General features: G+C 41.1%; 1 protein-coding gene and 1 long non-coding RNA gene across 2 annotated transcripts in view; both read left to right on the top strand.

Moving 5' to 3' along the window:
- Positions 1 to 8,909, top strand: part of LOC307026459 (serine/threonine-protein kinase H1-like) — a gene marked incomplete at its 3' end in the record, with an annotated part of 54,208 nt that extends 45,299 nt beyond the window's left edge. The window contains exons 2-4 of the mRNA XM_079661848.1: positions 35 to 302; positions 1,092 to 1,791; positions 8,565 to 8,909. Coding sequence (XP_079517974.1) covers positions 37 to 302; positions 1,092 to 1,791; positions 8,565 to 8,909 — 1,311 coding nt within the window. The 5' untranslated portion in view covers positions 35 to 36. The remainder of the gene's footprint in view (positions 1 to 34; positions 303 to 1,091; positions 1,792 to 8,564) is intronic.
- An 11,569-nt stretch (positions 8,910 to 20,478) lies between these two features.
- LOC307026531 lies at positions 20,479 to 26,348 on the top strand. Its single transcript, XR_013804397.1, has 4 exons — positions 20,479 to 20,850; positions 25,179 to 25,360; positions 25,536 to 25,620; positions 26,111 to 26,348. It is a non-coding gene; the product is annotated as an uncharacterized lncRNA (long non-coding RNA).
- Positions 26,349 to 27,975: the final 1,627 nt, after the last annotated feature.

Here is a 27,975-nt window from a genome sequence, read left to right as displayed (position 1 = left end):
TGTTTTCTGTCCCCTGCATGGCTTGATCATCGAGTGATGGGCTGTGGGAACACTAAGGTGCTGCCTGAGGCATCCAAGAAGGGCTATGTGAGTGTGGTGCAGTCTCTCGTGGCCTTTAGTAAAGCTCACGGTGATGATGAGTCGAACAAGCATGCAAAGAAGAGAAGAGCTCCATGGTTTTCCACCGGTGTTAAAAATCTTCAACCTGCGTCAAGCGGACAGCAGCAGATACTCAGAGAGGGACGACAGCAGGACAGAGTCGCAAAGTATAAGGACAAGTTTGATCCACGTGTGACAGCAAGGTGAGTGGATCTACTTTTTGACAACCCTATTATCGAAGTAATCCTTCAACCCAGAAATGCAATATCACACATTTAGTTTTTGTAGTGCAACTGTCATTAAATTATATTATTTGCCAACATCAATTATGTTAAATTGCGCCCTATTCTGCCACAAAACAAATAAATAATACTAATATTTTTGAAGACCTTTGTAATCATACTCGACAATTGACCTGCTTCTGAGTTTCTTATTTCTCATTTGAAAGATATAAATGCTGCACTGTAAACAAGTACTACTATCTCAGCCCTGTGAGAAGACAATTTTTCATTAAAAAAATAGATCTTTCACAGCACGACACAAGGTGAAGTGACTTATTAAAGGCATTCACAGTGCTCATGAAAGACTGCTAATGTCACCGGCTTCTTAAATTAACTCAGCCTGCCAACGCCAACCTTCATGCCACACAATTTATTAGCAGTAACAGTTTTCATTTGAGAGGCCTTATTATACCTGAAGACTGGCTTCCTGTTGTCAGATGAGAGAGCGGAGACAATTAAAGCTCGGAAACTGATGTCAGTGCGCATCTCCCTCTACATCTGATTAGTGGAGGCTTATATATTGCCTTGTTGGGGATCTAAATCATTGTGTATTCTTATATGAATTTGTCTCATCGACTTCACTGTACAACATGCAGATATCTCCCCATACATCAAAGCTGCATCTGCAGTGAGGGACATTCAGCGCTGAGTAACATGTATCATGAGATACTAACGCTGTAATGACTCATCTTTCCCCTCTTGTCCTGTCAGATACGACATCAAGGCTCTGATCGGTCGGGGGAGCTTCAGCCGCGTTGTGCGCGTGGAGCACAGGGCGACTCGCCAGCCCTTCGCCATTAAAATGATGGAGGTGGAGGGCCCCGAGGGCCGCGAGGTGTGCGCCTCGGAGCTGGCGGTGCTGCAGCGGGTGAGACACTCTCACGTGATCCACCTGATGGAGGTGTTTCAGTTCCCGCAGAGGGTCTACATGGTGCTGGAGCTGGCCACAGGGGGCGAGCTACTGGACCGCGTGGTCAGCAGGGGCCACTTCACGGAGAGGGACGCCACCCAGGCCCTCAGCATGGTGCTGACTGGGGTGGCGTATCTCCACAATCTGGGCATCACCCACAGAGACCTGAAGCCTGAGAACCTGCTGTACTACCATCCAGGGGCTGACTCCAGACTGCTCGTCACAGACTTTGGACTGGCCACTTTTGGCGGCGCAGGGTCCGAGGTCTCATCCGGAGATCACTCAGGAGCAGAAACTTGGTCCCTCAGAACCACCTGTGGGACCCCTGAGTACATGGCCCCTGAGGTGTTGCTCAGTAGACCCTACTCCTGTGCTGTGGACATGTGGGCCCTGGGGGTGATCGCCTACATCGTGCTGAGTGGGTCCATGCCGTTTGAAGACGACAGCCGGACGCGCCTCTACAGGTCCATCGTGAGAGGGAAATACAGCTTCCATGGAGATGTAAGTTTACTTTACCTGTTATTGAGTATTTTAGTTTATATATATATATATGCTAAATTCCGGCTAGGGTTTGCTTTTGGAAATGGGAGAACTGCGGCCTGGCATGTTTTTATTATTCCCTTTCCTTCATCATACAACTGAAGTGGGTATTTTTAACAGCCTATTCTGTGGAGCTCGCCGGCGACTCTGAGCTTGTTCTTTCACGCTGATTACACCCAAGTCTGGATTATTCACTGGGCTTTAAACCGGGCCCGATTCTCAGGGATGCAGCCTGACATTTTAGTCTGGCATACAATAGGCTCCCTTACATAGGCCCTGGACTATTATCCATGTGTTTACCACTGCATTGACCAACAACCCAACAATAGTGCAAAATCCTTGAGTTTATTCAATGGATTATTTCCCGTTTCTCATGGTGCCTTTCGACACGGCTCATATGTGTCCATGGGAGCAGAGCTTAAAAAACATATTTCGTAGGACCTCACATATAGCATCTGACTGTACACTGAGATACAGTAAAGAAATCAATGTGTGAATTCACACATCATGACATTATGAAGACATCACATGGCTGAGTAGCAGTGCAGGGCTTGATGGGAAGAGCCATCAATCACATCTCCATGTTGACAAGACACTTATTCTGTGTCATGCGCAAGTATCAACCCTCTCTGATAGACTGACAACCCAGTCACACACACACACACACACACACACACACACACACACACACACACACACACACACACACACACACACACACACACACACACACACACACACACACACACACACACACACACACACACACACACACACACACACACTGCGGTAATAATGCTGTAATGTGTGATGAAGGTTCACAAGTATGCACAAAATGCGGGCCTCCGTCTTCAGAAGGGTTCTTCATGTCACTCAGAAGGGTGCTTCTCTTCGGGACGAGAACAGTTTCAACGACCTGAGCAATTCCCATCTCATATTAAACTTGACTTGAAGAGTTTCATCTGAAACGAGCTGTCCACCAGCTCAACAAAGAGAAACAGGGACCTTCTTTCATAGATGTGATGGGGTAATGTCTTGTTGGCTCAACATGACACTTGTCAACTTAATTGGATGTCAATACAATGGGCCTTTTTCACAGCAGACATGTTGACCTATCATAGTAAGAAAGGCACAGAGAGCACTAATAGTATTTCCAATGGCTCTGTTCTTGTTCTCTTTATGTCGTGCCAATGAGCACAGTACCAGGAGCCTGAAACCAAGGCAGCTAAATGACAAAAAAAAAAGCGAAATTCAGCCATCATTCATTTGATTACCGACACCCGTGCTTTTCCTACTGTGACATGTCGAAATGGAGTCCTTGAAACAGGTCTACGGACCAGAATAGAGCTCACATGAGCAATGACAGTCAAAGTGTCAAGGGAGCTTTTGAAATGATCATGAAACATACGATAAAACGGGTCATGATCATGAGCCGCTGGAGCCAAACACGGAACGCATAAGAAGCAAATGCTTAGAGATGGAAATGTCCAACCCCTTTTTATATTGTGTACAATGTGTTGGAGCACTAGCCATATAAGCTGGAAATTCCAGAGTGATGTCATTATGATACAGAAGTCGTCAAGGGATACAATCGAAGCGTTTCAGGCAGGGAGCGAGGAGTGTGTGGGAGAGAAACTCCTTCTGGAGGGTTTTTGATGTTTTTAGGGTTAACCCATACGTGAGGCATTCAGGGTGTTCTTGCCAAAATTGAAAACGCGATATTGTTTTCATCTTGGTTTAAAGTCTGTGTCATGAACATAAAACTTTTTTTTTTTTAAATATCTTTTCTCTATTCGGACACGCATCAAGCACTATGCATAGGTGGTTTGAAGCTTGCAGTGCAGGTGTGTAGAGGCTTATATATATATCTATAGCTGGCACAGTTATTTTGAGCATGTGTTTGTGGTTCATCAATAGCAGATCGTAGAATACTGTCATCAGAAGCTCATCCATAAACATGCAGCGAGCAACAGAAGTGTAAAAAAAAGAATAACTGCAGGTATCACTTTTGCAGATGGACATATAAAGAAAGTAACTATTGTTCTTTATTATGCAAATTAATACTCAGGGGCTGAAATTACAAACAAACAATCAGTAACCTGTGTGTGTGTGTGTGTGTGTGTGTGTGTGTGTGTGTGTGTGTGTGTGTGTGTGTGTGTGTGTGTGTGTGTGTGTGTGTGTGTGTGTGTGTGTGTGTGTGTGTGTGTGTGTGTGTGTGTGTGTGTGTGTGTGTGTGTGTGTGTGTGTGTGTGTGTGTGTGTGTGTGTGTGTGTGTGTGTGTGTGTGTGTGTGTGTGTGTGTGTGTGTGTTGGGGGATTCAGCATTAAAAAGGGGGTAAGACTCGGTAAGAAATGCAAAAGGGCCCCGGGACCTGCCCATGAAACAGGTCCCTCTGCATCCCCAGCAGCCCCCACCCCTTCCCTGCACTATCAACACACACACACACATACACACACACACACACACACACACCCTGGGTATATTTCCCCCACTGGTGCAACAGCCCCTGAAGACTTGTAGAGCAGACTCACACTGATGTGTTTACTCAACAGTGGGAGGGTGGGGGAGTCAGGGATGGATAGCAGGGTGGAAAAGAGAAAGGAGAGGACAGAGGAAGAGCGCCTGTAGCCTCGGGGGCTTTTCACACCTTATCACTCAATCCGCTCCCCGCTCGTAGCACGAAGCGTTTCCCTCGCTCAGAATAAGGGCATCTCATCTGAGGTGTGTTAGAGTGGGAGGGGGGGGGGGGGGGGGGGGGGGGGTTCTGTGCATGTGTGCTCGTGTCGTGGCAGTAAAGCACGAATCTGTGCATCAGCTCAGGCCAGAAAAGCAGCCAGCAGGTAACCTCCTCCGCATTCTGCCGTGTGTTATTAAAGACTCCAGGTCGAAGCCAAACATAACTCAGCAGCAGTGCAGTCTGGGTAATGGTAAGCCCAGCCTGCCCCCTTCTGGGCACCATTTGAACACATCCAGCCTCTACATGGCCATAGTGTTTTAAACAGGGGAGGGGGAGGATTACTACTAGGAATATTCTGATTACTTACTGTTACTTCTGTATTACCTCACTATCAAATACAATGCAAATAGAGACAAGAGAAAATATATACCTTATTATCTAGAATTCACTGTGTTTTGTTAAACAAATCATACAAAGAAAGAAAGAAAATAAAGTGTATAATTTAGGCTACAAAGCATGTACCTTTTGTAATGCTTCTTCAAATTAGATTTGGACTCAGCTGGAAGGCACAGGTTGTAACAAAGTGTATTTTTTTTCCCTTTTTCTCCTAGAAAAGCGATGTAATGAAAACATTATTTTAGCCATGAAAATGAACTGTAAATGAAGCTATAGTCTCAAAGCGTTTCTTCGTTATCGTTCAGTGTTTCCAAATGGATTGTAATTCTCATAGTCTCGTAGTCATTTTTTTCCTTTTTACTTAAATACAATACAGTTACCTTTGTTTGTATCCTGATGACCAAATTCCGTTATAAAAGGCTTTCAGCTGAAGCAGCAGTGTTTCCCATTTGGACCCATTGTGACGAGGCATATTTAAACTTGGCTTTGTTTCTCAGGAAATGCTGCCAAGTGAATCAGATCTGAGTGAATTGTGAGGCGGGTGAAGTAGTTCATTTCTCAAACTCGTGATCACATTAGCTTAATCCAACCTTCGAGCATTTTCTTCATTTATTGCAATTACTGCTCTGTCAGGTAAAGATGTAGCACGCCGCAAACAAATTCAGCTTCTCATTCACTCTAACAAGATGTTGCTAAGCCCTGTAGGTTTCCCCTTGCTTGTGCCATATCTGCACTCCCCCCCCCCCCATTCTCCCTTCTCTTGGTCTAGCTCAACAGTGATGTATAACATCGGCTCTCACCCTCTGCTGCAAACACAATAAAGCCTTTTGTGTATTTTGACGTGAGAAATGTTTGAAATAAGGCAGAGAGATAAACTTCCTGCAGGTGGCTACGTTCCAGGAAACACAGTTATGTCTCTTCTCCTTTAGGTGCACCATGTTGAAAGCAGGAGGGGAGCAAACTTGTGTTTTCCCGCATTATTCCCACTGAGCTTCACCATCTTCCAGCAGAGGGGGAATAAGTCCTCAGTAGAAATAATATTGGTTAAAAGTAATAATACAAAATATTAGCATCAAGATATACTTAAAGTATAAAAAGGGATTTCATATTACTTCCATTTCTAATTTAAGAGGCCCTGTTATGCTTTATTTTCTCTTTCCTGTAGTGTGTTATAGGTTTTTTATGTACATGGTCTGCAAATGCTAGAATCCCAGTGACCCTAACCCTAACCCTTAACATAAAGTACAGAAGGATTTTCTACTACTTTTAGTACTTAAAGTATCAAAAGTATAGTCATTCCGCAGAATTGTTCTTTTTTAGAGTAATATATTACTAGTTATTGTATTTTCCTGTTTTTTTGTCACCTGAAAATACATTTAAAAGCATTTGAATGTTGCAGTTTTTCAACAGGGAGCCAATTTATGAGACTTACATAGTGGACTAACATATCATTTAAGCATATCATTTCTTTTCATGTATAAAAAGTGACTAGTAACTGATATAACATGTAATGGAGTAAAGAGAACCATGTTTACCTCTCAAATATAGTGGAGTAAAAGTATGAAGTAGCCTAAGAATAACTCAAGTAAAGTACAAAAATGGCAAAAATAACTACTTGGTTACAGAAGGCCCCTGTTAGCCCCGGATGCCGTCACCTGTGTTTTTCATGGCACAGCAGATAAGGAGCGACATGAAATCACCAACAGCACCGGAGAAGGAGGGAAGTCAGACTTGTTGGTCGTGGGAGCTCAATCAGACACTTTCTCTCCTTCCCAGGCTGCCGAGTGTCACTCTGCCTGCCTCTCAGGTGTGAAATAACAACACAATGAGAAGAAAGTTTGAGTGAGAAGCATTTCGGCTCCGCACTCTGCGCTGTGCTCGCACACACACTTCCTCTCCAGTCAGTGCACCGTGAGAATAAGCGAGTCCCAGCTTCTTTGAAATTCCTCTCAGTCCTACGATTGTCAATTTCACGCTTGATTAATTGTCATTACTCGGCGAGAGACAAAAAAGGGGGAGAGAAATGCATTTCAGGATTAAAATGGAGAGCGAGACCTCCCTAAAGAGAGCGATTTAGTCTGTGCCAGGTTGAGCGAAGAATGAGAGGATTCTGCACACGCAGGTTTTACTGTATTTAGCTTTTATCCACCTCAGACAGACACAGTGGAGCATAACACGGCTGATTGGTGGAAACATTTGTTCATGTTAAAAACAACTGATACAAGCGATAAGTCTCTGATAATTACCTGACATTTACACAAGCAAACATCATGTAGACGAAGTCATCCATGCTTTTTGATAAAGGTTATTGTGTTGTGTATGGGTGGATTATAAAACAATCGGAAAGACACATGAGCCAGACACACATACTTTATAGAAGTTTGGCCTCTTGGTTGTTGTTGTTCTTCTCTTGGTTGTATCTTTGAGTCTCATTGTTGTTATTTTACATTACTTTCTAAATATTCTGCTACTATTTGTAGTTTTTTTGTGTTTCTTTGTGATCTATTCGCATCTCTTACTTAACATATTTTCCTCGTTGTGGTCATTTTTGTCTCCTTTTTTTTAATCTTTTTTTTTTTATATTTGCTTAGTGGCTGTTTGTGTCTGTTTTCCCTCTTTTTATTGTCATCACAAGTCTTGTTGTGGTTAATCTGGGCGATGTTGTAATACAATTATTTTTGTCTTTTGTATTAACTGTTTGCACATAGTTGTATTTTGACCATTTTTGTAACTTGTTTTTTTAATTGACTTGTTTCTCTTGTGTTCATGTTGTGTCTATTTTGGGTTGTTTTTCACTTGTACCAATTAATTCTCTGTGTCTTTATAATTGTTCTTGGTCTTTCTCAGTTTCTTTGAAATCTTTGAAGTTAATTTTAGTCTTTTGCTTTTTGGAATGTGTCTCTTTGAGTGACATCCTGTTTTTTGGTGAAGGCCAGGGAGCATCTGACCCTTTTGGCCCCTGAGCCTTTGAGGCATGTGTAGTAATCAATCCATGGTGTTGTGGCCAAATATCCATCTGTTCTTCCTTAATTAAAATAGGACAGAAGCTCAAAGGTCATCACTTCCTGTGGCAGGCGTACACAATTTAGTTATCATGACAGAGAACCAAAGTCACGATGAATAATGAAAATTGTGATTTATGATAATAATCCTGATGCCTTCTGTCTCGGAAAGATGGCATGGCAGATTTTAAAGCATTCTTGAATGTCAGCTTCCCTAATGACAAGGGGAATGATTTGCTATTTGAGTAAACAAACAGCAAAAGAAACCCAGCGAGGCTCATCTGTGGTGCCTTTATTAAGAAGCTAATGCAGGCTTAGAATAAACATGTGCCCAAATCCCAAACATATGGCAGGGCTGTCCTTCTTTCCCAGGTTTCAAATTATTTGAGCCAACACTGCTGCTTCCCTTTGACCGGTGACATTCAGCTTTCCTTTGAGGTTAGTTCTGCTTGTTGGGTCTGCACGGCACAGGGATCCTAGTTTTAATTTGTGTGTTAGAATGAAATCCTGTCTTTGAATGTGTGCACGTGCCTCGTCTGAATACCCAGCGGGCGCTTTTACAGGACAGCAGGTTCCTGAGTGTCTGTGCGTAGGTTGAAATGTGGTGCGAGTGCACATATTCACACTGACCGAAATCACTCTCTTTCCTTTTTCCACAGCCTTGGCCCTCAGTGTCCAACCTAGCCAAGGACTTCATCCATCGCCTGCTGCCGTTGGATCCCGCTTCTCGACTCAGCGCAGACCAAGCTCTCCGTCACCCCTGGGTGTCCACCATGGCAGCAAGTTCCTCCATGAAGAACCTCCATCGCTCTATTTCTCAGAACCTCCGGCAGCGGGCATCCCGAAGCTCCTCCCGGTGCCCGAGTGGCAACGAAAGCTCTGCGGACTCCACCAATGTTGGCTTGGGAAAGCTCATGTCGCTGGAGGGAAACCAAGAGCAGCAGCAGCAGGGCCGAGCATCTGGACCACATCCAGCCAGAGGAGCTTCAACGCCATCCAACTGAAGCACCAGATTTATAAGAAGGCTAATGGAGGGAACCAGCTGTCCCATGCTCAGTGTGTGTGTACCAAACCTGAGAGCTGCAAAAGTGCCTGGGACAGGTGTTGTGACAAAAGAAACTTCAGTCAAGCTTCTCTAATAACCCCCTGAAGGTTTCTTCCTCCAGTTGCTCCTTGTGCTCGGGTTAAGCTGTAAGTGAACACCTTTCAATTTGGAGGGTCCAGGTTTATATTGAGACAGAGCTGTCCACCTCCACAAGGCCTCCAGCCTCCTTTTATTCACACAGCTCAGACTAATGGCTCTCATCTACATCATTATGAGTCACCACATCACCTGCCTGAGAGGAGGCTCATACCAGATATGAGAAATAGGAGCTAATCTTAGAAAGGATGACGTAAAAGAAGAGAAACTTGCTTTTTCTTAGATGTTTTCCCTTTTTTGAAACAGTTTAAAACAGCCCACCAGACAGCAGGATGATTTATCTTTTATAAAGAAAGAAGCAAATAAGGCACGCTGTAGTATTTCCTTTTGTTGTCACTCCTCCTACATAGCATCCCCCACATCACTGTGAAACAACTGCAAGCACAATCCAGATATTTGGTGACAGGCCGCTGTCGAGTTAAAATGAGGTTTAAAGAGCCCTTTCTCTCCTCCATGCATTATGCAAGCTGTTAACAGCAGCATTCTCAAAATAACCACTTTTCCAGTGAGAAGTTTTAAATTAAAATGTTAGTATGAGAAAGGAGTGCTTTAAACAGCGAGTATATTATGCAAAACACAATTACAAGTGAAGTTTAATCATGTTTAGCAACATCATGTATTATGGATTTATTTCTCTTTTTATGTTTTAATCACATTTGATGAATGCTTTTGGTTGCAGATGATAAGTCATGGATGCGACTGAACCGACAACGATTATTGGATACAGATTTGAAAAAGCCTCGGAAAGGATCATTAAAACATCTAAGTAAAAACGCATTTTTTTTATTGTGACTATCTTTTCTTTTATTGATGTGTTGTGTATTAACACAATTGTTTTCCTTTTTCTGAAGAAAAACTTCACCAACAGTCACTCAATGTTAAATCGATGTTCTTAATGATCTGAAAAGGCAATCAATCAACCCGGTGTTTTGTTGTGCAGCTAAAATAAATCAAATAAAACGATTCTAAACTTGGAAAGTGACAAAGTAAAACCAAAGATCTCTTTCTCTTTTCTTTGGCTTCAAACCAGTTTGCACGGTCTTCGTCATTGCAAGACTGTCAAAAAAGGACAGATAGCTTTGGAAAAAAATACATGATTTGTCTTCATTAAGTTAGTATATTTAACTAAAAGGCAAAATGCTACTTTTTTCCCCACAGTCTCATAAAATATATATCTCTACTCTAGTTCCACTGATTAGCTTTTGTTTTGCTTCAGCTTAAGCAGAAAATTGGAAAATGCCATCAAAATAAAAATAGTCATGCTTGACCTCTGAAATAAAAGACTTTCCAACAAAGTTTGCTCAACTGCAATGAGATGTTGAGGAAAAGCAGAAAAAAACTAATCATGGGTTTGGTCGTGATGAAGGAAAAACACTTTACTCTCTTTCATTCTCCCCGATTCAACAGGTCTCTGGTTAGTGCCTAACTAAATAGCTAACACTCACATGATGTCATTTGGAGGAAGTTCATGCATAATTTATCCGGCAAAGGGCATAGGAGAGTTGTTAAAGTCTTTCAATGGCTGCCCAAACTCACTGACCTGAGATCAATGTCCCTCTGGGTAGCAGATGAGCACTGACGGTGTATTTTGGAAGTAACGTGTCAGCAAGTAGAAACACAGAAAGGGCACCGAGCTGAGAGTGGGACGTTAGTGGGCGAAGAGGAAATCTCCTTAAAGTGCAGCAGTAAACGGTGCGTGGTGTGCTTCCTTTGATGAGCGCTCCACATTGTGCTTCAGAAACAGAGTCACAGTAAATTCCTTTATTCGTCCCACAGAGGGGAAATGACATTGTTACAGCAAAGAGACGAAAAGAATAGCACATTATAAAACAAAAAGGCATGTACATAAATACAAATAATTACAATTTGCAGAACTTTTTAGCATGTTTCATGGCAATACCTCATATAGCTGTGAAAAAAACATGGAATTGCTTGAAATGCTTTGTGCAATTTTGCTCCATATCTTGCGTTATCAAATATTCGAGGAAGAGGTGATTCGTTATGCATGTTTATTTCCTTCAAGCAAAATTCCCCTCACGGACTGATAAAGACAATTCAATTGGATTAAACCGAAAGAAGTCAGCAATGATGGAAATTGGTATTTTTTCTGTTATCGTTCCATTCTCAGCGCCATTATCTTTCAAAGGGGAATAACAAACCAACTTTCTGCAAACAGACTAGCTCCATTGTCTCGTGCAGTTGCAGTGGTTTATGAAGTGGGCAGTGAAAGCTGCTTGATCTCAAAGAAATTCCCCAAATATTGACTTAAAAGCTCTCACAAAGAACTGTGCATAATCCTTCTATTATTTTAGTCTGATGCTTTGTAATCAACGGGGAGTTTTTATTTCCCCATAGCCCTAAGTGACCCCTCTGAGGGATCAAATGCAATCCTACTATGGATGCAAATATACCTGCCATTAACTGTGGATCAGCTTCCACATTTTACGGATGAATCCACCTTTGACCCAGAGGTTTAAAAGCCCACGCTCGGCTCGGGTACAGTACGGTGGATTTTGAGTAGCATCCTCAAAACTAATTTAGCGTGTGTGAAGTTGGGTCAATATCTCTCCGTATAGGCTTTAGTCTCCTGCAGTGGTCAGCAGAGGCAGACAATCGAGGAACCAGAGTGTAGCCAAGATTATAGCCGATATCTCTCACGAGGAAAAGTATGACAGAAGGTCTTTTCTTCAGCTCCTCTCAGCAGAAAACTGAAGGACTTATTTGCGTTATCTTTGGCCTTACTTGGAGGGATCATTTGCTGCTCAAACATAAGCTGCAGATCCACTTGTGGCTAAAATAAAAAGAATAGGAGAGGGATCGGCGGACGGGAACATCTGTCCCTCCCCCACACGGTTGAATCGTTGCAAGTAAGTGCCCTTTTTATTTCTTTTGTATAAACCAAACAGCCAGTAGATCAAATATTGGGCTCTTTTGTGAGCTGCTAGGTGTACAGATTATTTTTCCTTAAACAGCAATTACAACTGCACTTCACCTTAATGATTTGAGAGGAAAGAACGGTTCACATTTTCAGTCAGTAAATTGCTTTTCCTTTTTTTCCCCCTCCAGATGAGCGTGCTATTTGCCGCCGTCCTGTTATTGTGCTGCAGATACAACGCCACAGGAACACAAGGTGGGTCAATACTTTACTCATTGAGGATGCAATAAAAGTAAACTGTCTCATTATTCTTCCCACTCTGAAATTCTCATTTAGATTGTAGCCTGGATCCCAACAGTTGTTTGCCACTTAAAATGTGCACTTGTCATCTCCTCGGGCTGAGGCTCTGCTTTAAATGCAGTTTGAATCCACACAAGGGGGAGGGGGGGGGGGGGGGGGGGGGTGTTGATCAAATGAAACCAGTTGGATAAAGTGAGAAAGAGGAGGAATGGCTCTAAAAGATGTTGTTTAGGAGGTATTATGCTTTTAAGTTTACTTGTCGACAGTTAGAAAATAAGTTTACTCTCTTATTATTTAAAAATATTATATCTCCTGGGATTAATCTACATTTTGGGGTTGTCTTTTCCTGCTTTGAAGGCTGTAATACAGTAAAATCATATAATGTTCTGAACTTCACAGACTGTCCTATTATTTACCATTACCCACATATTGATAATATCCATATTACTGATTTATGAAAATCTCATTCAGTAATTCTTTTTTGAAAGCGCCAATGATCAACTTTACAATATTGCAGCCATATTGAAGTTATTATTGGTCAAACATATTGGGATGATTGAATTTCTCCGTATTGCCTAGCCCTAGCTGGAAAACAAGTGGAAACATCTGTGTCTGTTCCAAGGAAACTACACACAATAACTGACACATACACCATTTTTTAACTGTACAAACTAAAACATTTTGTTTTTACAAGATGTCTGCCAGATTTTTTCTTGGCTGGCGAGTATTTACTTCCTGAAGTCTCAACTGACTGTCTGGCAACTTCAGGATGAAGGCGAGACTCAAAAATAAAATAAAAATCACAGCTGTGCAGCCAATAAATGGTTTGGCACATAATCTGTTAGATAGCCCACACCTTTTTACTTATCAAAAGTCTGAGTAAAAACCTTCTATACACATAAATACATACTGAAAATGAAGTAGAATAACCTCTGGTTGTTGTATTTACTTCAAATGTGAGTCCATCATGTGAATAAGGTAATAATACAGTATGTGTATAGATGTGTGTAGATGTGCAGGCAGCCAGCAGCACTCTTCAGATCACAGGCTGCCTTCAAATGGAATATTTAAGGTTGTATTTCTTTGGAAATTCAAGTAAAAGACACACATGATTTTTAAAATGGTAAACAGTGAGAATACTGTCGCTAGGCAAGTGACACCCAAATTGAAAATGAGGAAAGATAGGGGATTTTTGGGGCAAATTCAATCACAAGCATAAAGGGACGGTTCACCCCAATATCAAAAATACATATCTTAGTAGTGCTATTTATTAAAGTTGATTATTATGGAGGAGTGGGTGTTGGAGATATCAGTGTTGTCTGCTTCTCATTAATATATTGTATATAAATGTCTTCTTCCAGAAATCATGACCTGATTAGTAAAGATAATCCGTCAGACTGTGCCATTTCATGTAGGAACTATTTTCTTTCTACACCCGCCAACAGTATCACTGCACAGTTACGTTGCATCAGAAAATACTTTGCTGTTGAATATTCCAATAGTATGTTTGAGGGATGGCAGACATCATTAAAGCCCATATTTCCAACAATTGGCCATTTACATCAGAGTTCTTCGAGGAACAATAAGTACATTTCCTTTGCTCCCAAAATACCAACCAAATATTTGAAATGAAAACTTGTACAAGTGTGATATGGTGCATCCATGCAGTGGATAAGTCAAACTTTCTGCTGCTTTCTGTTCCACTGACGGACCATTCAGATCACGGATACCAGAGTCAGGCGTCAGAGGTCACTGAGGGTCTTCTGAAGGGCCACACTGACTTTGGGGGGGTGAGTGGCCTTGAAATACACTCTGCACAGGGACCACTGTTAACACAACCCCTTGGCACTGTTTGAGACCAGGAAGAAACTCCTCCGTGCACAAATTCCTTTTTCAAAAATGATTGTTTTTATGAAATGCTATGAGTTTTTTGTGAATTCATTATTGTTTTAAAAGCAAAATCAGTATTTATTTATTTTCTACAGTCTTAGAATTTGACCGACAGATTAAAATATTTTAAGAGGTTGTCAATGTTTGTTTCCCATTATTGATTAATATACTATTTCATAGACTTTTTTTTACTATAAGAGGAATAAATGGAGAATTGTTTGTAACTCTTTAAAACTGTTTGAAAATGCGTAATCATAATTAATCATATATATTATAACCAATCACACAGTTATAAAGTGATGTTATAGTTATAGAACATGCAACCCCACACCCCCAGTGTGCAAGTATATGCTCGGAATGATATACATTTGAAACAATATTGTCGACATTTATTTATTTGTTTGTTCACTGCAGTTATAGACTTTCATCTTTAGGTTTAAGAATTTTAAGAGTTAAGTAAATTTGCTGTTTTTGTCAAAATCAAAAAAATATGTTTTTTTCACATGTGCTACAATGTAAACGAATGCCTCTGTTTCCATTTACTTCTCACCTAAAATGTAGGCTAACATCATTTTCACTCCTTTTTGTGGTTCACCCTTGTGTCACATTCCCTCTCACCCACCTGGGAGCCGCCCTGACAGTTTCCCTGTACAGTAATAATCTCTCCACCAGACTCTGAGCTGCAGCGCTAGTAGCGATTTGGGATTAAGTGCTTTGCTCCAGGACAAATGGTAGCTTTTGAGGCAATTGAGAGCATAAGTTATTCACTTTCCACCCTTCAGTCCCCAAAATCACTTCCCAAAACGTCTTACTCAGCCTCCATTCATTCCCTCTCCGAGAGGATTTGGTGGATTCTTGGATTAAACGTTGACATGACACTGCGAGGGAAATGCTCAAAAATCCCCATCTTCATATCAAGAACTGAATTTAAGTAACATTTTGAGGAAGGTGTACTTATGTATCTGACTGCTTCACTTATTTACAAATCGAGATTATTAGCCAATACAAAATGTAAATCAACTAAAAAATAAACATTGAACTTGATTATAGGTCAAGATATCCAACAGCTGTCTATAACGTCATTAAAATAAGCTCCACTTTTACTAGCTGAGATGAACGCTTTAATGCATCGATAATCATAATCCAGCAGTCCAATATATATCAGAATCAGAATAATTTATTCCAGGGGAAATTGGGTTTTGTGAAGAGTTGTTCCATCTAAGAATGAAAAGGAGATACAAAATATGTACATAGAATAAAATAAATATATAAACATAAGGAGTTAAAGTAATATGGGCAGTTAAATGGGCCATGCCGCATGATTAGTACTTTTACTTAGATATATTTTGCTGCAAATGCTTTTGTACTTTTACTTCATTGAGATTTTGAGTGCAGGACTTTTACTGGTAACCACACATTTTTGCAATTTAGTATTGATACTTTTAATTCATAAAGAGATCTAAGTACTTCTTTCACCTCCTCTGTGAGACAGGTCATGTGAGGAAGCCCAGCGGGGGGGCAGTATGCAATACGGAGATTGTTCTGTTTGGTGGGCGATGTGTGGAGGAAGTGTGAAGACTGCAAACAATAAACAAGAGGGGGTTTTCAGAATGCTAAGCTTTCTCTGAGAAAATGCACCAGTCAATGTGGGAGGATTCTAACCTCGTTATGATTTTTTTAAACATGAATATTTCACTTCAATAATTTCACAATGACAGGTGGTAGATTTCAGCCCTGCAGAGCATGAATGCAGAACATATTACTCATCTGCACTCATTTGATAACATGCAAAAGCAGAAAGGTAATTATTTTTTCCCGAAGCCTGTCAGAATCGCTTCTATCAGACACGGTTCTCCATTTGCTGCCAATTGGACATTCATTGACTTTGATGTCTTTCAGTTACAGGAACACCATCGTACTTCCCGATGAAGTGTCACCTTTATAACATGTGGCCACCAGAGGAAATTCACAGGTTTGGTATGAAGCTTAAATATTTGTGTTTTATATTGCAAAGCTCAATTTAGAACCATGTTAAGGGTAACACAGCAATGTGAATGGGGCTGTTCTGTAGGAAAAACTTCAGGCACTTCAGAATATTTTACCTTTTTACACTCAGGTTTGTTATTCTTTAAGGCTTAATATTCCCTTGTTCACTTCTCCCTCCATACAACAAATTGAGGAATATAAAACATTTTGTTCACACTTGAAATAATGTTCTGTTCTTGAAAGTAAACAAAAGGATAGTCATAATCAAAATTAAACCTAAATAATATATAGTTTGAAACCTGAAAATGATGATATGTGAAGGACTATCTTAGTCCATGTACAATATGTGTGTAAACGATTTCATGGTAAGTATCTACTGCAATATTGTCAACATTTTTTTTTTTTAAAGAATGGAATATGTGAAGAATAAGTATCAAATATAATACGAGTAATTAGGTGTTATTTATGCTGGGGACATGTCATCACCACTTTCTGAAATGGCCAATTTTATCCCCACCACTTTTTAAAAGTATAACTTGAAATACGTTTTCTGCAAAATAACTTGCACAAAGAAATGTATTAAAAAACAACAACGGTTTATTTTTACAAAACATAAAATGTGCATCTTGAGTTGCAGTTCTTCCATTCACACTTGTGTATTCCTGGAGACCCAAGATGTGCAATTTGGACATGTTGTAGTAAATCTTAAATAGAAAATGTAAAAACAAACCCGCTTTGCAGCAGCAGAGCGCAGGCACTAAGCAAGTAATGTAAACACAAAATTATTCCTCTACTGACTCTAAAACGACACAAAAACATCCTTGCTGTTGTTTGTTGTTTGTTGTTTGGCTTGTTTGCCTGAAGTAAATGTTGTGTTTTTTCTAAAGTAGTACCTGAATAGGTACATAGTTCCCCCCAGACCCCCCTACAGGGTTTTGGTTTACAATCATTTATGCAGGTATGTGTCTCACCGTTGAGAACAGGCTTGTGCAAGTCTAAAAAAAAGATGGAGATTATTGGCTTCCTCTATCATTTCCCCCACGCCACACGTATTCCTACTACTAAAATAGTCACCCGAACCAAAAAAACGTGCGCAATACAGATTTATTTTTCTCTGAAAAAAGTGTCCCCACCACTTTTCAAAACAAAGTGTTCTAGTTAATATATAATACAACATTTTCAAATATGTTCATGTCATGTTATCCTCTCATGAACCTGCCTGGGTTACTAATAACATTGTAAATTCATCGTGATATCGTTTTTCTGTTTTTCAACTTTTCAAAAATATTACCCTCCCTGAACTCCACTGCAGTAAAATGTTTCGGCTGAGATTCAGAGAATAAGTCATCTGAAGAGAGTAGACTCTGAGAGAGGACAAGAGGAACAATAAAGGAACAACTTCAGATTAAAAATAATTGAAGTGTGAAATCACCCGAGGTGAGGCGTTAATATTGTAAGACTTAACACTCACAGTTTAATTTGCAAGACATGCTGTGATTCCACTTTAAATATTTCATCTATAAGTATAGTTTCATTAATATTCCAAGACACATTTGATCATTTTCTTTGTAAACGTTATGAAAATATAATTTGGGGAATTATGTGAGTTAGCTAATTCAATTATGTTTAGTTTTTTCAATGAAAAGTTCTCTTTAACACATTTAGAACAAATCTATGTGGTAAAGATGTGTCAATAAGGAAGAAGCACTGAGGTTTCTTTTTGTAATGAATTAGTGAAGTTAATCAACATTATTTCAATCAAGAAAAATCTATCAAAAATTAAATCCCAGGCATCCTCTTAGATAATGACTGATGAATTGATTCAATTTGGTTTTATGTCAGGCATCAGTGTTGATTCAATTGAACTCATCAAATGTTGCTATTAAGGCTGACAGGGGCCAAAAACAGACAAACTAAACTAGGTTAAAAACAACTTTAAGCATTAAGATTTTTATTATCAAGATCATTTTCCGAGGACTTCAATGTTGTACTTCTTTCCAAAGTTGAACAGAAAAACTTTAATGACTTTAATAATAATGTTGCTCAGGAATGCTTGTTTTCCAATTATTCTCCTTTTGTGTGTGTGTGTGTGTGTGTGTGTGTGTGTGTGTGTGTGTGTGTGTGTGTGTGTGTGTGTGTGTGTGTGTGTGTGTGTGTGTGTGTGTGTGTGTGTGTGTGTGTGTGTGTGTGTGTGTGTGTGTGTGTGTGTGTGTGTGTGTGTGTGTGTGTGTGTGTGTGTGTGTGTGTGTGTGTGTGTGTGTGTGTGTGTGTGTGTGTGTGTGTGTTTTGTGTGCACTCTGTAGCATTCATCAGGTAGCTGTGGTCCCAAAGAGCATACAATGTTTATCCTATGGAGCAGGTTCTGCAGCGTGTGCTAAATTGATTCCCGTCGGCAATCCTAGCGGCAAAATGGAGGTCCAGGATTGTGCCGACAGAAGTCAAAGACAGTGATTTAAAGGTCAGCATCAGCAGCACAGTTCTCTGGGTGAAGGAGACGCTGATAGGCACACCCATAATGGGAAACAGCTGGAGTGTTTGCGGAGTAATCCAAACCCAGGCTCTCTTCTCGTCATCGCACTGCGTTTCTGTATTGATGTTGGTTGGGGTGTTTGAACGTGCCTGTCTTCTGAGTGCACTGTATGCCATTGTTAAACATCCATTTAGCTCTCTCATAGCGCTGATGTATTTTTGTTACCTGCCCTGGGAGTTGGCATTGCAAAGGCTCCCTCGACCAAAAGCTATAGTGGGGTATTGGATTTGGAACATTTCAGAAAATACAAAATTTGGCAAACACGTTTATAATACCATGTCTGGTTCAAAGGGATAACACCACTTTTGTGATTGTTGAAGCGCACATAAATTCTGAACTAATAATCTAATATAGGCTATAGAGTGGCAAAGTCACTCCTCTTCTGGGGGAGCTCCATGGGACCTTATTTCGAAAAAATTATGTAATGAAGTCAATGGAGAGAGAAAGATTATCTTTCGATCCCGTTTGAATTGTGCCACGAATTACGATGTTTGTCAATTTAAAAGATAATTTTGAAAGTCAAAAAATAAAAAATGTCTCATAAAACTGTGAAGTAACACATTTGTTTGTTTGAAACGCTCAATGAACTACATCTCTGGTCTCCCACAACAACACACGTCACCAAGGTGGCCTTCACTGCTGTCAACAAAACAATTGACTACCCTGTAGTAACGAGAGATAGTCGGAGGCGGTGCATCGAAGGTGCAAAAGGGTACTTTATTTAGGAGAAGCAAAGGTCATGTTGTCCGGTTGCAGTCCGGGAAGAAAAGAGAAAGAAGCCAGGAGGGCACACAATATATATAGTAAACCACATACATGTCCGTGCGGAAACAATACCCCCAACTGTAGTTGAGTTCCATGTGTGAATTATGTGTCAGTGTGTTAATGAGTGATCACTACTACAACCCTCACCCTCACCACAATGAAACACGTCCAGAAGAATGTCATGCAAAGTTGCCTGCCTGCCTTCTTTTGATTCCCTCTGAACTGCCTGGTCTTTTTAATGTTTAATGTCAACCATTTGTGCAGATAGCATGAAGTAGAAAAGATCGGCGATCGCCGATGCTAGCGTTAGCATTTCTCCCCCGGGCTTAAATTGTGTATTACAGAATTATCACACCGGTGACAGTACTCTTCAAAGGGTTCATGAAATATGACTACTCTTACTGTTTAACATTTTGGGTTACTTGATGTTACTTCATATTAAGGCTAATACAAATAACAAGGCTGTAATGCTAACTAACGTGCTAGCTACTAGCTAGGTAGCTAACTTGATCCAGCCACTCCTGGTCCTTTCATCAGACGGGAAGCGAAAGAACGAGCAAGACCCATTGCTGGTATGATAAAAACCTGGTACTAAACACCCAGGCATATTGTTAAAGTTATCTTATCTTAGCCAGCCTGATCTTAGCTATCTCTTGGTGGAGGAAAACCATTGTGACATCACTTACACGACTCTGGGATTTCTGAGTCTTTCTTGCGTATTTCTCATAGTCTTATATTTCTACAGTTTTTCGACAAACTGTGACTTTTTTGACATGGAAATATTTTTTTAAGATCGACAAACATCATATGTGTAATTCATGGCACAATTCAAACGGGATCGAAAGATACGTTTTCTCTCTCCATTGACTTCAATACATAATTTTTCCGAAATAAGGTCCCATGGACCGGAAATAGATGGGCGTGACTTCGCCACTCTATAAGGGATCAACCCTCTCTATATGGCGCTGGGATCAACATATCAGTCACATGACTTCACGCGACCACCGCTAAGCTGAAAGCAGCTAATGTTCGACGTGATAACCGTTAGTTGTCTTATTTAAACACTTCTTGCTTGTAATCAACCATTTATCTATGATACATGAGGCTTCATACATTCACCAGTGAAGTATTTACTTCATGTCGTAGATCAAATAGTGAAAGTCTCTTAACATTGACTCCGAAACGAGGTACCCGAAGCGGGAAAATGCTGACTCATTCCTGGGTTTTGGGACTCATTACCTCTCTATTAAGTAGTGTTTTGTTTCTTGACCTCATTGCAGTCCAGGCTGTTGAGAGGTGGAGTAAATATAGATACGTTATTAATATCTTTTTGTCTGGATAAATGACCACCCAAGGCTGAAAATGGATGCGCGCAATACAGCACATCTCTCTTGAATGGTACTTATTTATCTATTTGCAGGAAATGGAAAGTCTGTCAGGGAGAGTGAATGAAATGAGCGATATAAAGAGTTGTTTGATGGGGAGGACAGGGAGAGAGGGAAGAAGGAGAGCAGGCCTAACTCCTGATTACAGTATATATTCTTGTCTGAGTGTTATGCATCATGTTTTGCATCTTTCATGGCTCCTACTCTATCAGGATTATCATTTGGGGGCTCACATCGCTAAATCATTGAGACAGAGGAACATCCAGATCGTCTTCACTGTCAGGAAAGAACTGTCACAAATGCATGAGCTACAGCAGGGACTATCTGTAGTCATTCATTATTCATCAATTTTTTTTTCGTATATCTTTGGAACTGAGAAGTAGCTTTGAATAAGATGATAGCATGTATAACTTACTAGTCCAGTGAAGGTGAAAAAACAATAACAGTGGGTGTAGTCTAACAGTGTTAAAAAAACAAAAAAACATAATGAAACTAGAAAATGTATTTCCTGCTGAAAATGCGTGTGAATGCTGTAAACTGTGCAAATTTGTTGCTGAACTTGAAATAGCGTAATATGCCTTGAAGCATACACTGCTTCATTGTCTATTTCACTCTAAATGGGAACATAATTTACACAATGATCATCATGCTGTATTGAAGAAAACATGAAACTAGCGATTGAGAAGATTATAAATAAAGTAGTAGGCACATTTTTTCGTAGACTTCTACATTATCTGACTTCTTTTTGCAACCATTATAGTCGCCCCCTGCTGGATGTTTTTGAGAGAATGCAGGGGCTTTGCATTGGCCTAATATCTTAATGTGAATTTTGCTTTGGTATTCATATATCCTGCGAAGGTCAATCAACAGTGGAAACATTTGCGTTGTTCAGCCAATTTTCCCTTTACTACCTCCATGGCTCCATCCATCAGAGCGGGGGAATTCTGACTGTCTCCAATTGAAGCATTCATGCTTTGACACTGCGTTTAGTCGTGGATGCTAGAAAGAGTAGCATAGTAAATCAGCTGGCAGATTGTCAATGAGCTCACATTCATTCATCTGTGTTGTGGCTTTGCTGCAGGGCATAGGAAACATCTTCCAAAAATGGTGCACTTTTTGCAACCCCCACAACATCCTGCAGATAATAGTGGAGGCATATAATGTAACTGAGGTAATTGGCATCATGTGTATAGCATTCTGGTTCCTCCTCAAGAATAAGAGGCTACCTGCTCTATTGACCGCAGGCACTGACCTTTACAGTTATTATGGAAAACGGGTTTTCACATCGCCTATATATATCACACTGTAAGGACCTCATGTGGAGGCACAGCGAGTAGAAAAAGAGGCTTCGACATCTTCCAGGGGCCAAGATGGGGATTCACGTGGCTCTCTTTCTGTGTGGTTAAGTGCTGCTGTTAGCATGTGGACATTCAAAGCCGGAGCGACGGTAATGCTAATCGTGTTTACCTCATTAGTAGACGTTGTAATTGTGCACAAAGCAGTCTCCCCCCAAGGTGAGCAGTAATGTAAGCAATACAGTCACACTGTGGTATTTTTAGGCCCCAAGGCTGCAAAGGAGCCAAGGTCCTGCTGAGCCCCATATGAGTGTACTCACGTCAAAAGGACATAATTCCTTATAGTCCTTCATGTAGCTATGGCAACGAGGCTTTGGAGTGCAGCACATGAAGGGAGCTGAAGTGACTTTATAGCACCATTTTGCTAACAAGCTTAATTTCATGTTTTCCAGGAAATAAACCAGGGAGAGTTATTTGTTTCTGAATTACAAAAGCGGGGAATTGCGAACAAGATGAGTCCGGGGCCGAGCAGTGGTGGACAGTAATTAAGTGCATGTACTCATGCTAAATACAAATTTATTTGGTTTATTGCCGAGGTGCAGCTGGAAATAATCTAAACCTTTTCAAATACATACTTTTGAATTTCATTTTTTTAACTAATCTTTTAATTTTCCATGGTGAATTGAAACAGATGGGTTTTAAGTCTAGAGAGGAAAAGTTCTGCTGTCCTCATTTGAATCTCTTTTCAACACTTTTCTTTCCATTAACTGCTACCTTATACTTCTCCACTATCTCATAGATAAATACATTACATTTATTTAATAACTTTAGTTACTATAAGATTCAGATTTAATAATACAAAATATAATCAACAAATCTGAATCTTTCTCGAACCCCGGCCCACGCTGTGTGTTCTTCGTCGCTTTTAGCTAAATGTCTCATAATATATAATTGGAAATTATGCATAGCCGCTGGGTAGAGAAGGTAATGGTTCATACAAAGTTAGAAAAGCTCAGTGTCCTACCTCTTAGGGCTCGGTGAATAAATTCCAATAAGTATGGAAATCATTTCTGGACTACTATAATAATGTCGACACTGCAAGATATATAACTTAGTGCCTGTAACTAATAACCATAACTTTTTGGAATTGCTGTAGAATCTTTCACTTTATTCATAAATTATATATTAGTATGTTATCACTTCATTGTTTTAAATCATTTACTTAATATTTATTTCCAGTAATATTTTTTATTATTATTTTGAAAAATAGAAATCTAGGTGTGTTGGTCAGTTTCCCAGGGGGTGGGGTGGGTGGGTTGCAGATGTTTATATACATTTGTAAAAAAAAATATTGGTTGTATTGGCCAGTGTCCCAGGGGTTGGGCAAAGTGGGATGCACATGTTAGTATGCATATGTTAGCATACTGTATAATGTGTAATAATTAAATGACAAACAAATACAAATCTGGATATACTGATATCATCACACAGTAATATTCCTGGACTTGGCAGATGTGTCACCCAGTTAAGGCCCAGACACACCAGGCCGATTTCGGCCGCCGATAGATGTCTGGCCGTCGATGAGCGTCGTGTCGCCCTACTCAGATTGGTGTGTCAACGTCTTGTCTTTTCGGCCGTGCCGACTCCTTTTTGGCCGAAAACCATCTAACAAAGGCTGTTGGTCAAATAAATCACTCTGATTGGCTCTTCAGCTAGCGAATCAGTGCATGAGAAGCGAAACGGAAGTGAGGGACCCAAACAAACGATTAAGAAGGCACACACAGACGGCTATTGTTTTTTATTTTCATCTCAGCTGGACGCAAGAGTTTAGTTTTGTATCACCCAGTCTGTCTTCCGGTTGTTGCCTCTTTTGAATGACGAATACACACTACCACCACCTGCTGGTAAGGAGAGTTACGGCCCCCACACACGGCGGCGTGCGTTGTCACTTGCCGGCGGGGGGGCTGAAACTCGACCAACAACCAATCACATGAACCTCCCGCCCCGGACACACAAGCACGCGGTTTGATTGGCTAGAGCTTGTACTGGCATATGATTCGATTGGCTGACGCCTCCGTCGAGGCGTCAAAAGTAGAACGGCCCCTACACACGGCGGCGTGCGTTGCCACTTCAACGCTTCTGCCCATTCACTTTTAATGGGGTGACGTCACGATTCGCCGAACTGCATTGTGGGAGCAAAGCGTAGCTTCTCTCGCGGTGCTCGCTGCAAAAGTAGAGCAATGTTCTACTTTTGCCGCCTCGACGGAGGCGTCAGCAAATCCAATCATATGCCAGTACAAGCTCTAGCCAATCAAACCGCGTGCTTGTGTGTCTGGGGCGGGAGATTCATGTGATTGGTTGTTGGTTGAGTTTCAGCCCCCCCCCGCCGGCAAGCGACAACGCACGCCGCCGTGTGTAGGAGCCGGAACATTGCTCTACTCTTGCAGCGAGCACTGCGAGAGAAGCTACGCTTTGCTCCCACAATGCAGTTCGGCGAATCGTGACGTCACCCCATTCAAAGTGAATGGCCAGAAGCGTTGAAGCGGCAACGCACGCCGCCGTGTGTGGGGGCCGTAACGCATGCGCAGTTCGTACGTGCTACTTGGCCGTCAGCTGAAGTCTTTGCGGTGTGTTCCAGTGCGACTGTTGGCCAAGACGCAGGAGACATGAGGCGACACACACAACAGTCGTGTTCCGTCGGGACGTGTTCTTTGGTGTCAGTTTGGTGTGTCTGGGCCGTTGTGGTGGAGCATGTGAGTGCACTCAGCTTGGAGTCTTGTCTGTTTTGGTATGAAACGATGGGGATTTTATTACTGTAGCTCCTGCCATGGCAACTACTCCCAAAGGCCCAACATCTGCACTGTGCAGGTACCACATCCTTTTTATTTCAGGCAAATTAAGCAGAAATTCCAAAAGAGTATGGACGTTTTTACTGGATATTTAATGATGAAAAGATACCAAAATACTCTCTTTGCTTGCTCTGGTTCTTTCTTTGATTACACTGTTCGTTTTCCCAGAAATGCATCTTTTGTCCTATAATCTATAGGAGCGCGAGACGGGGTTTTCCCACCTGAACCTCACGCTGGTCTTTCAGGCTGGTGTCTTAGCAACAGTGCCTCCAACTCCAGCCTCCTCAGGTATATGGACGTGGACACTGAGGGCTAAAGAGAACAAATCCTGCTGACGACTGGACAAACAGAAGACTCTCTCAATGTTCATAGACCTCTTGTAAGGGGTAGTTATTTTATTACTGCACCAATACATCCATAACAATGGAAAAGTTCAATAGATTTTGTCAGTGAATGCAGCTTTAAGTGATGTTTTTCCTGAAAGTGGCAAATGGCAGCTTTTTCCCCACCATGCTTCTCTAAGTGTTATTATTGTTGGCTTCCATTTTCCTCAGAGCCCAGCAACAACAACAACAAAGGACCGGTGTTCCCAACGAGGAGATTTCCTCCCGAGAGGTTGCCCTTAATTTGGATGTTTGAGTAAGTTTGACCCTCTAATATTCCCTGGAAAATCCCTCTACACAAGTCGAGAAATGTAATAGGCACAAACTGATGTGTATTCAGATAAAAGAGCAACCTTTATTTGTTATTAGTGTATCATGTGCAGTGCAAAGTTTTCAGTATATCATTTTGTCCACTATTAATAAGCATGTATATCTTCCTAACTAATATACCATTGTATATTGTAATGTAGAACAATCTGCACATTTGTACCCTTACTTTTTATGTATGTATTCATTTTGTCATCTATTTTTACTTGTTATGGCACATTCTTACTTTTTTTTTCATGTTACATAACTATTTGCATTCATTAAAACATTTCACCCGGGAAAGTTTAATCACTTAATGTTTCTTTCGCTCACCTCCCTTAAGATTTAAAGAGCATATTCATTTCATGCAAAATACGTTTTTGGAATGAATATCGACAATCTGCTTCCGATAAAGAGCTCTGGCTTCCCCTGTCTCTCAGGGACGCCCATGAGGTCCAATCCTGATCGCTGCAGTGCTATGAGCTGCTGATGCTGGGTGTGGCTCTGTGGCTGCTATGGAAACTACTCACCAGCATCCACAAGAGTTTGCCTGTTATCAGAAAAAGCTTGAGCAGAGACGTGGGAAGAAGGTGAGCCATGCCCAAACAAAGCCTTCCGTCTGTGCCTGAAAATAAATCTAAATGTATTGGTGAAATTAACACAGGAAGTACAATAAGATCTGAGGAAAAACCATGAGACTTCCTAAAAATGGTTGCAAATATATTTTGTATATAGAAAGCAGAATGATATGCTTATGTCATAAACTCAAAATTACAATAAAAAAACACTTTAATCTGTTGTAATGTGACACAATATCAATATCTAAGAGTAATGTTTCTGTTGCACAGCCCGTCTCTAAAAGGGCCTTCATGACAACTCTCAACCCCAAATGTTAACGAAATCAGTAATAGCAGCCAGGGAAACAGATCTACTTCTCAATCAGGATCCCTGCTGTGAAGCACAATGAAGCAACAGCCTTCCTCTGAACTCTTCTCAGCAGCCAGTTGGTCCAACTTGTTAAGCGGAGAGGGGCTTGAAACGGTTGTTGGGTTCTGACTTGTTCTCCTTTGATCTCAATATGAAACCCCGACTGCCACCTTAGACACTTCCCTGCATGCACTGCACGCACACATTCACACGTCATCCCCACATGAACTGCTTGCAACACAAGGTTCGTTAATTGTCTATGGAATGCATGCAAAGTTAAATTAATGTATTATTCACATTTAATCATTATTCGTCATATTTTCCAAGAAGAATCCCATATATGCTGACGTGTGGCTCAGCTGTGTAACTTTGCTCTCAGAAGGCAAAAGATATTGAGGTTAGCATTTTGCAGTGTAATCCCAGTGGAGACACATTTCTTTACAAAGGTATCCACTGCCCTCTAGATGACAGGAGAAGAAATTGCCTCGCTGATGCAAATGATGAAGCATCTTCACATTCATTTACAGTTCAGCAGTCAGAGAAGGTATTCTGGACGCCGACATGCAACCTAGACTCTCAGTGCTTCAGTATTCCGGCAAACACCTTTGAATCAATCAAACAGAACACTGCAGGCTTCACATGGTGATGTACAACTCTTAAAAGAGCAGCCAGTGTATGTGCAGCCACTTTGCCAGGGCACTGGGCTGCATCGTGTAAGCGCAGAGGAACAATGGGATGTTCAAATGTAAATGGATATTAGGGTTTCTCCACTGCCTACAGATGGCTGCTGATGACCTTGCTTGGAGTGTTGAACAAAGCGATATTAATCATAGCCGCACCTCCTCCAATCCAAGAGTCACAGGGCAGGCATGCATGCAGCTTTAGCAGCTAGTGGGAGGTGGTGCTGCTGTTGGTGCTGGTGGAGCATCAGAGTAAACGACTCCGCTTCCACTATGCAGCTGTGTCATCATAAAAGATGTGGCGTGCAAATATCACAGAGGAGGCGGCATTGCCCTGCATGTGAAGGGGCAGAGATGGGGGGTGGGGAGGATGGGGTTGGAGGGAGGTGACCAGCCCCGGAGACAGTTACATAACAAATACTGCAACCATGCTGAAAAATCACTGTAGCATCATCTGTTAATGGCCTAAATAAAGGAGTGATACTCAGTCAGAGGATGAATTTTTTTTTTTATTATTTAAGGCTATGTTGTTATTTCTTGCTTTTGTACTTACTACAATGCATTTCTTAAACCAAAACATTTAATGAAATACATTATTATTAGTGAGTGGGCGGGGGGAACAGTGAGCTCTCCACAGGTGATTGGTGGCGTGCACCCTCCAATCACACTCCGCCTGCAAAGTGGCTTGGTGGTCAGTT

The sequence above is a fragment of the Notothenia rossii genome (genome assembly GCF_949606895.1).
Source record: "Notothenia rossii genome assembly, chromosome: 12".
In the NCBI taxonomy this organism is placed as follows: Eukaryota; Metazoa; Chordata; class Actinopteri; order Perciformes; family Nototheniidae; genus Notothenia; species Notothenia rossii.
Note: the sequence above shows the minus strand (reverse complement) of the source record. Positions and strands in the feature narration are given on the sequence as shown.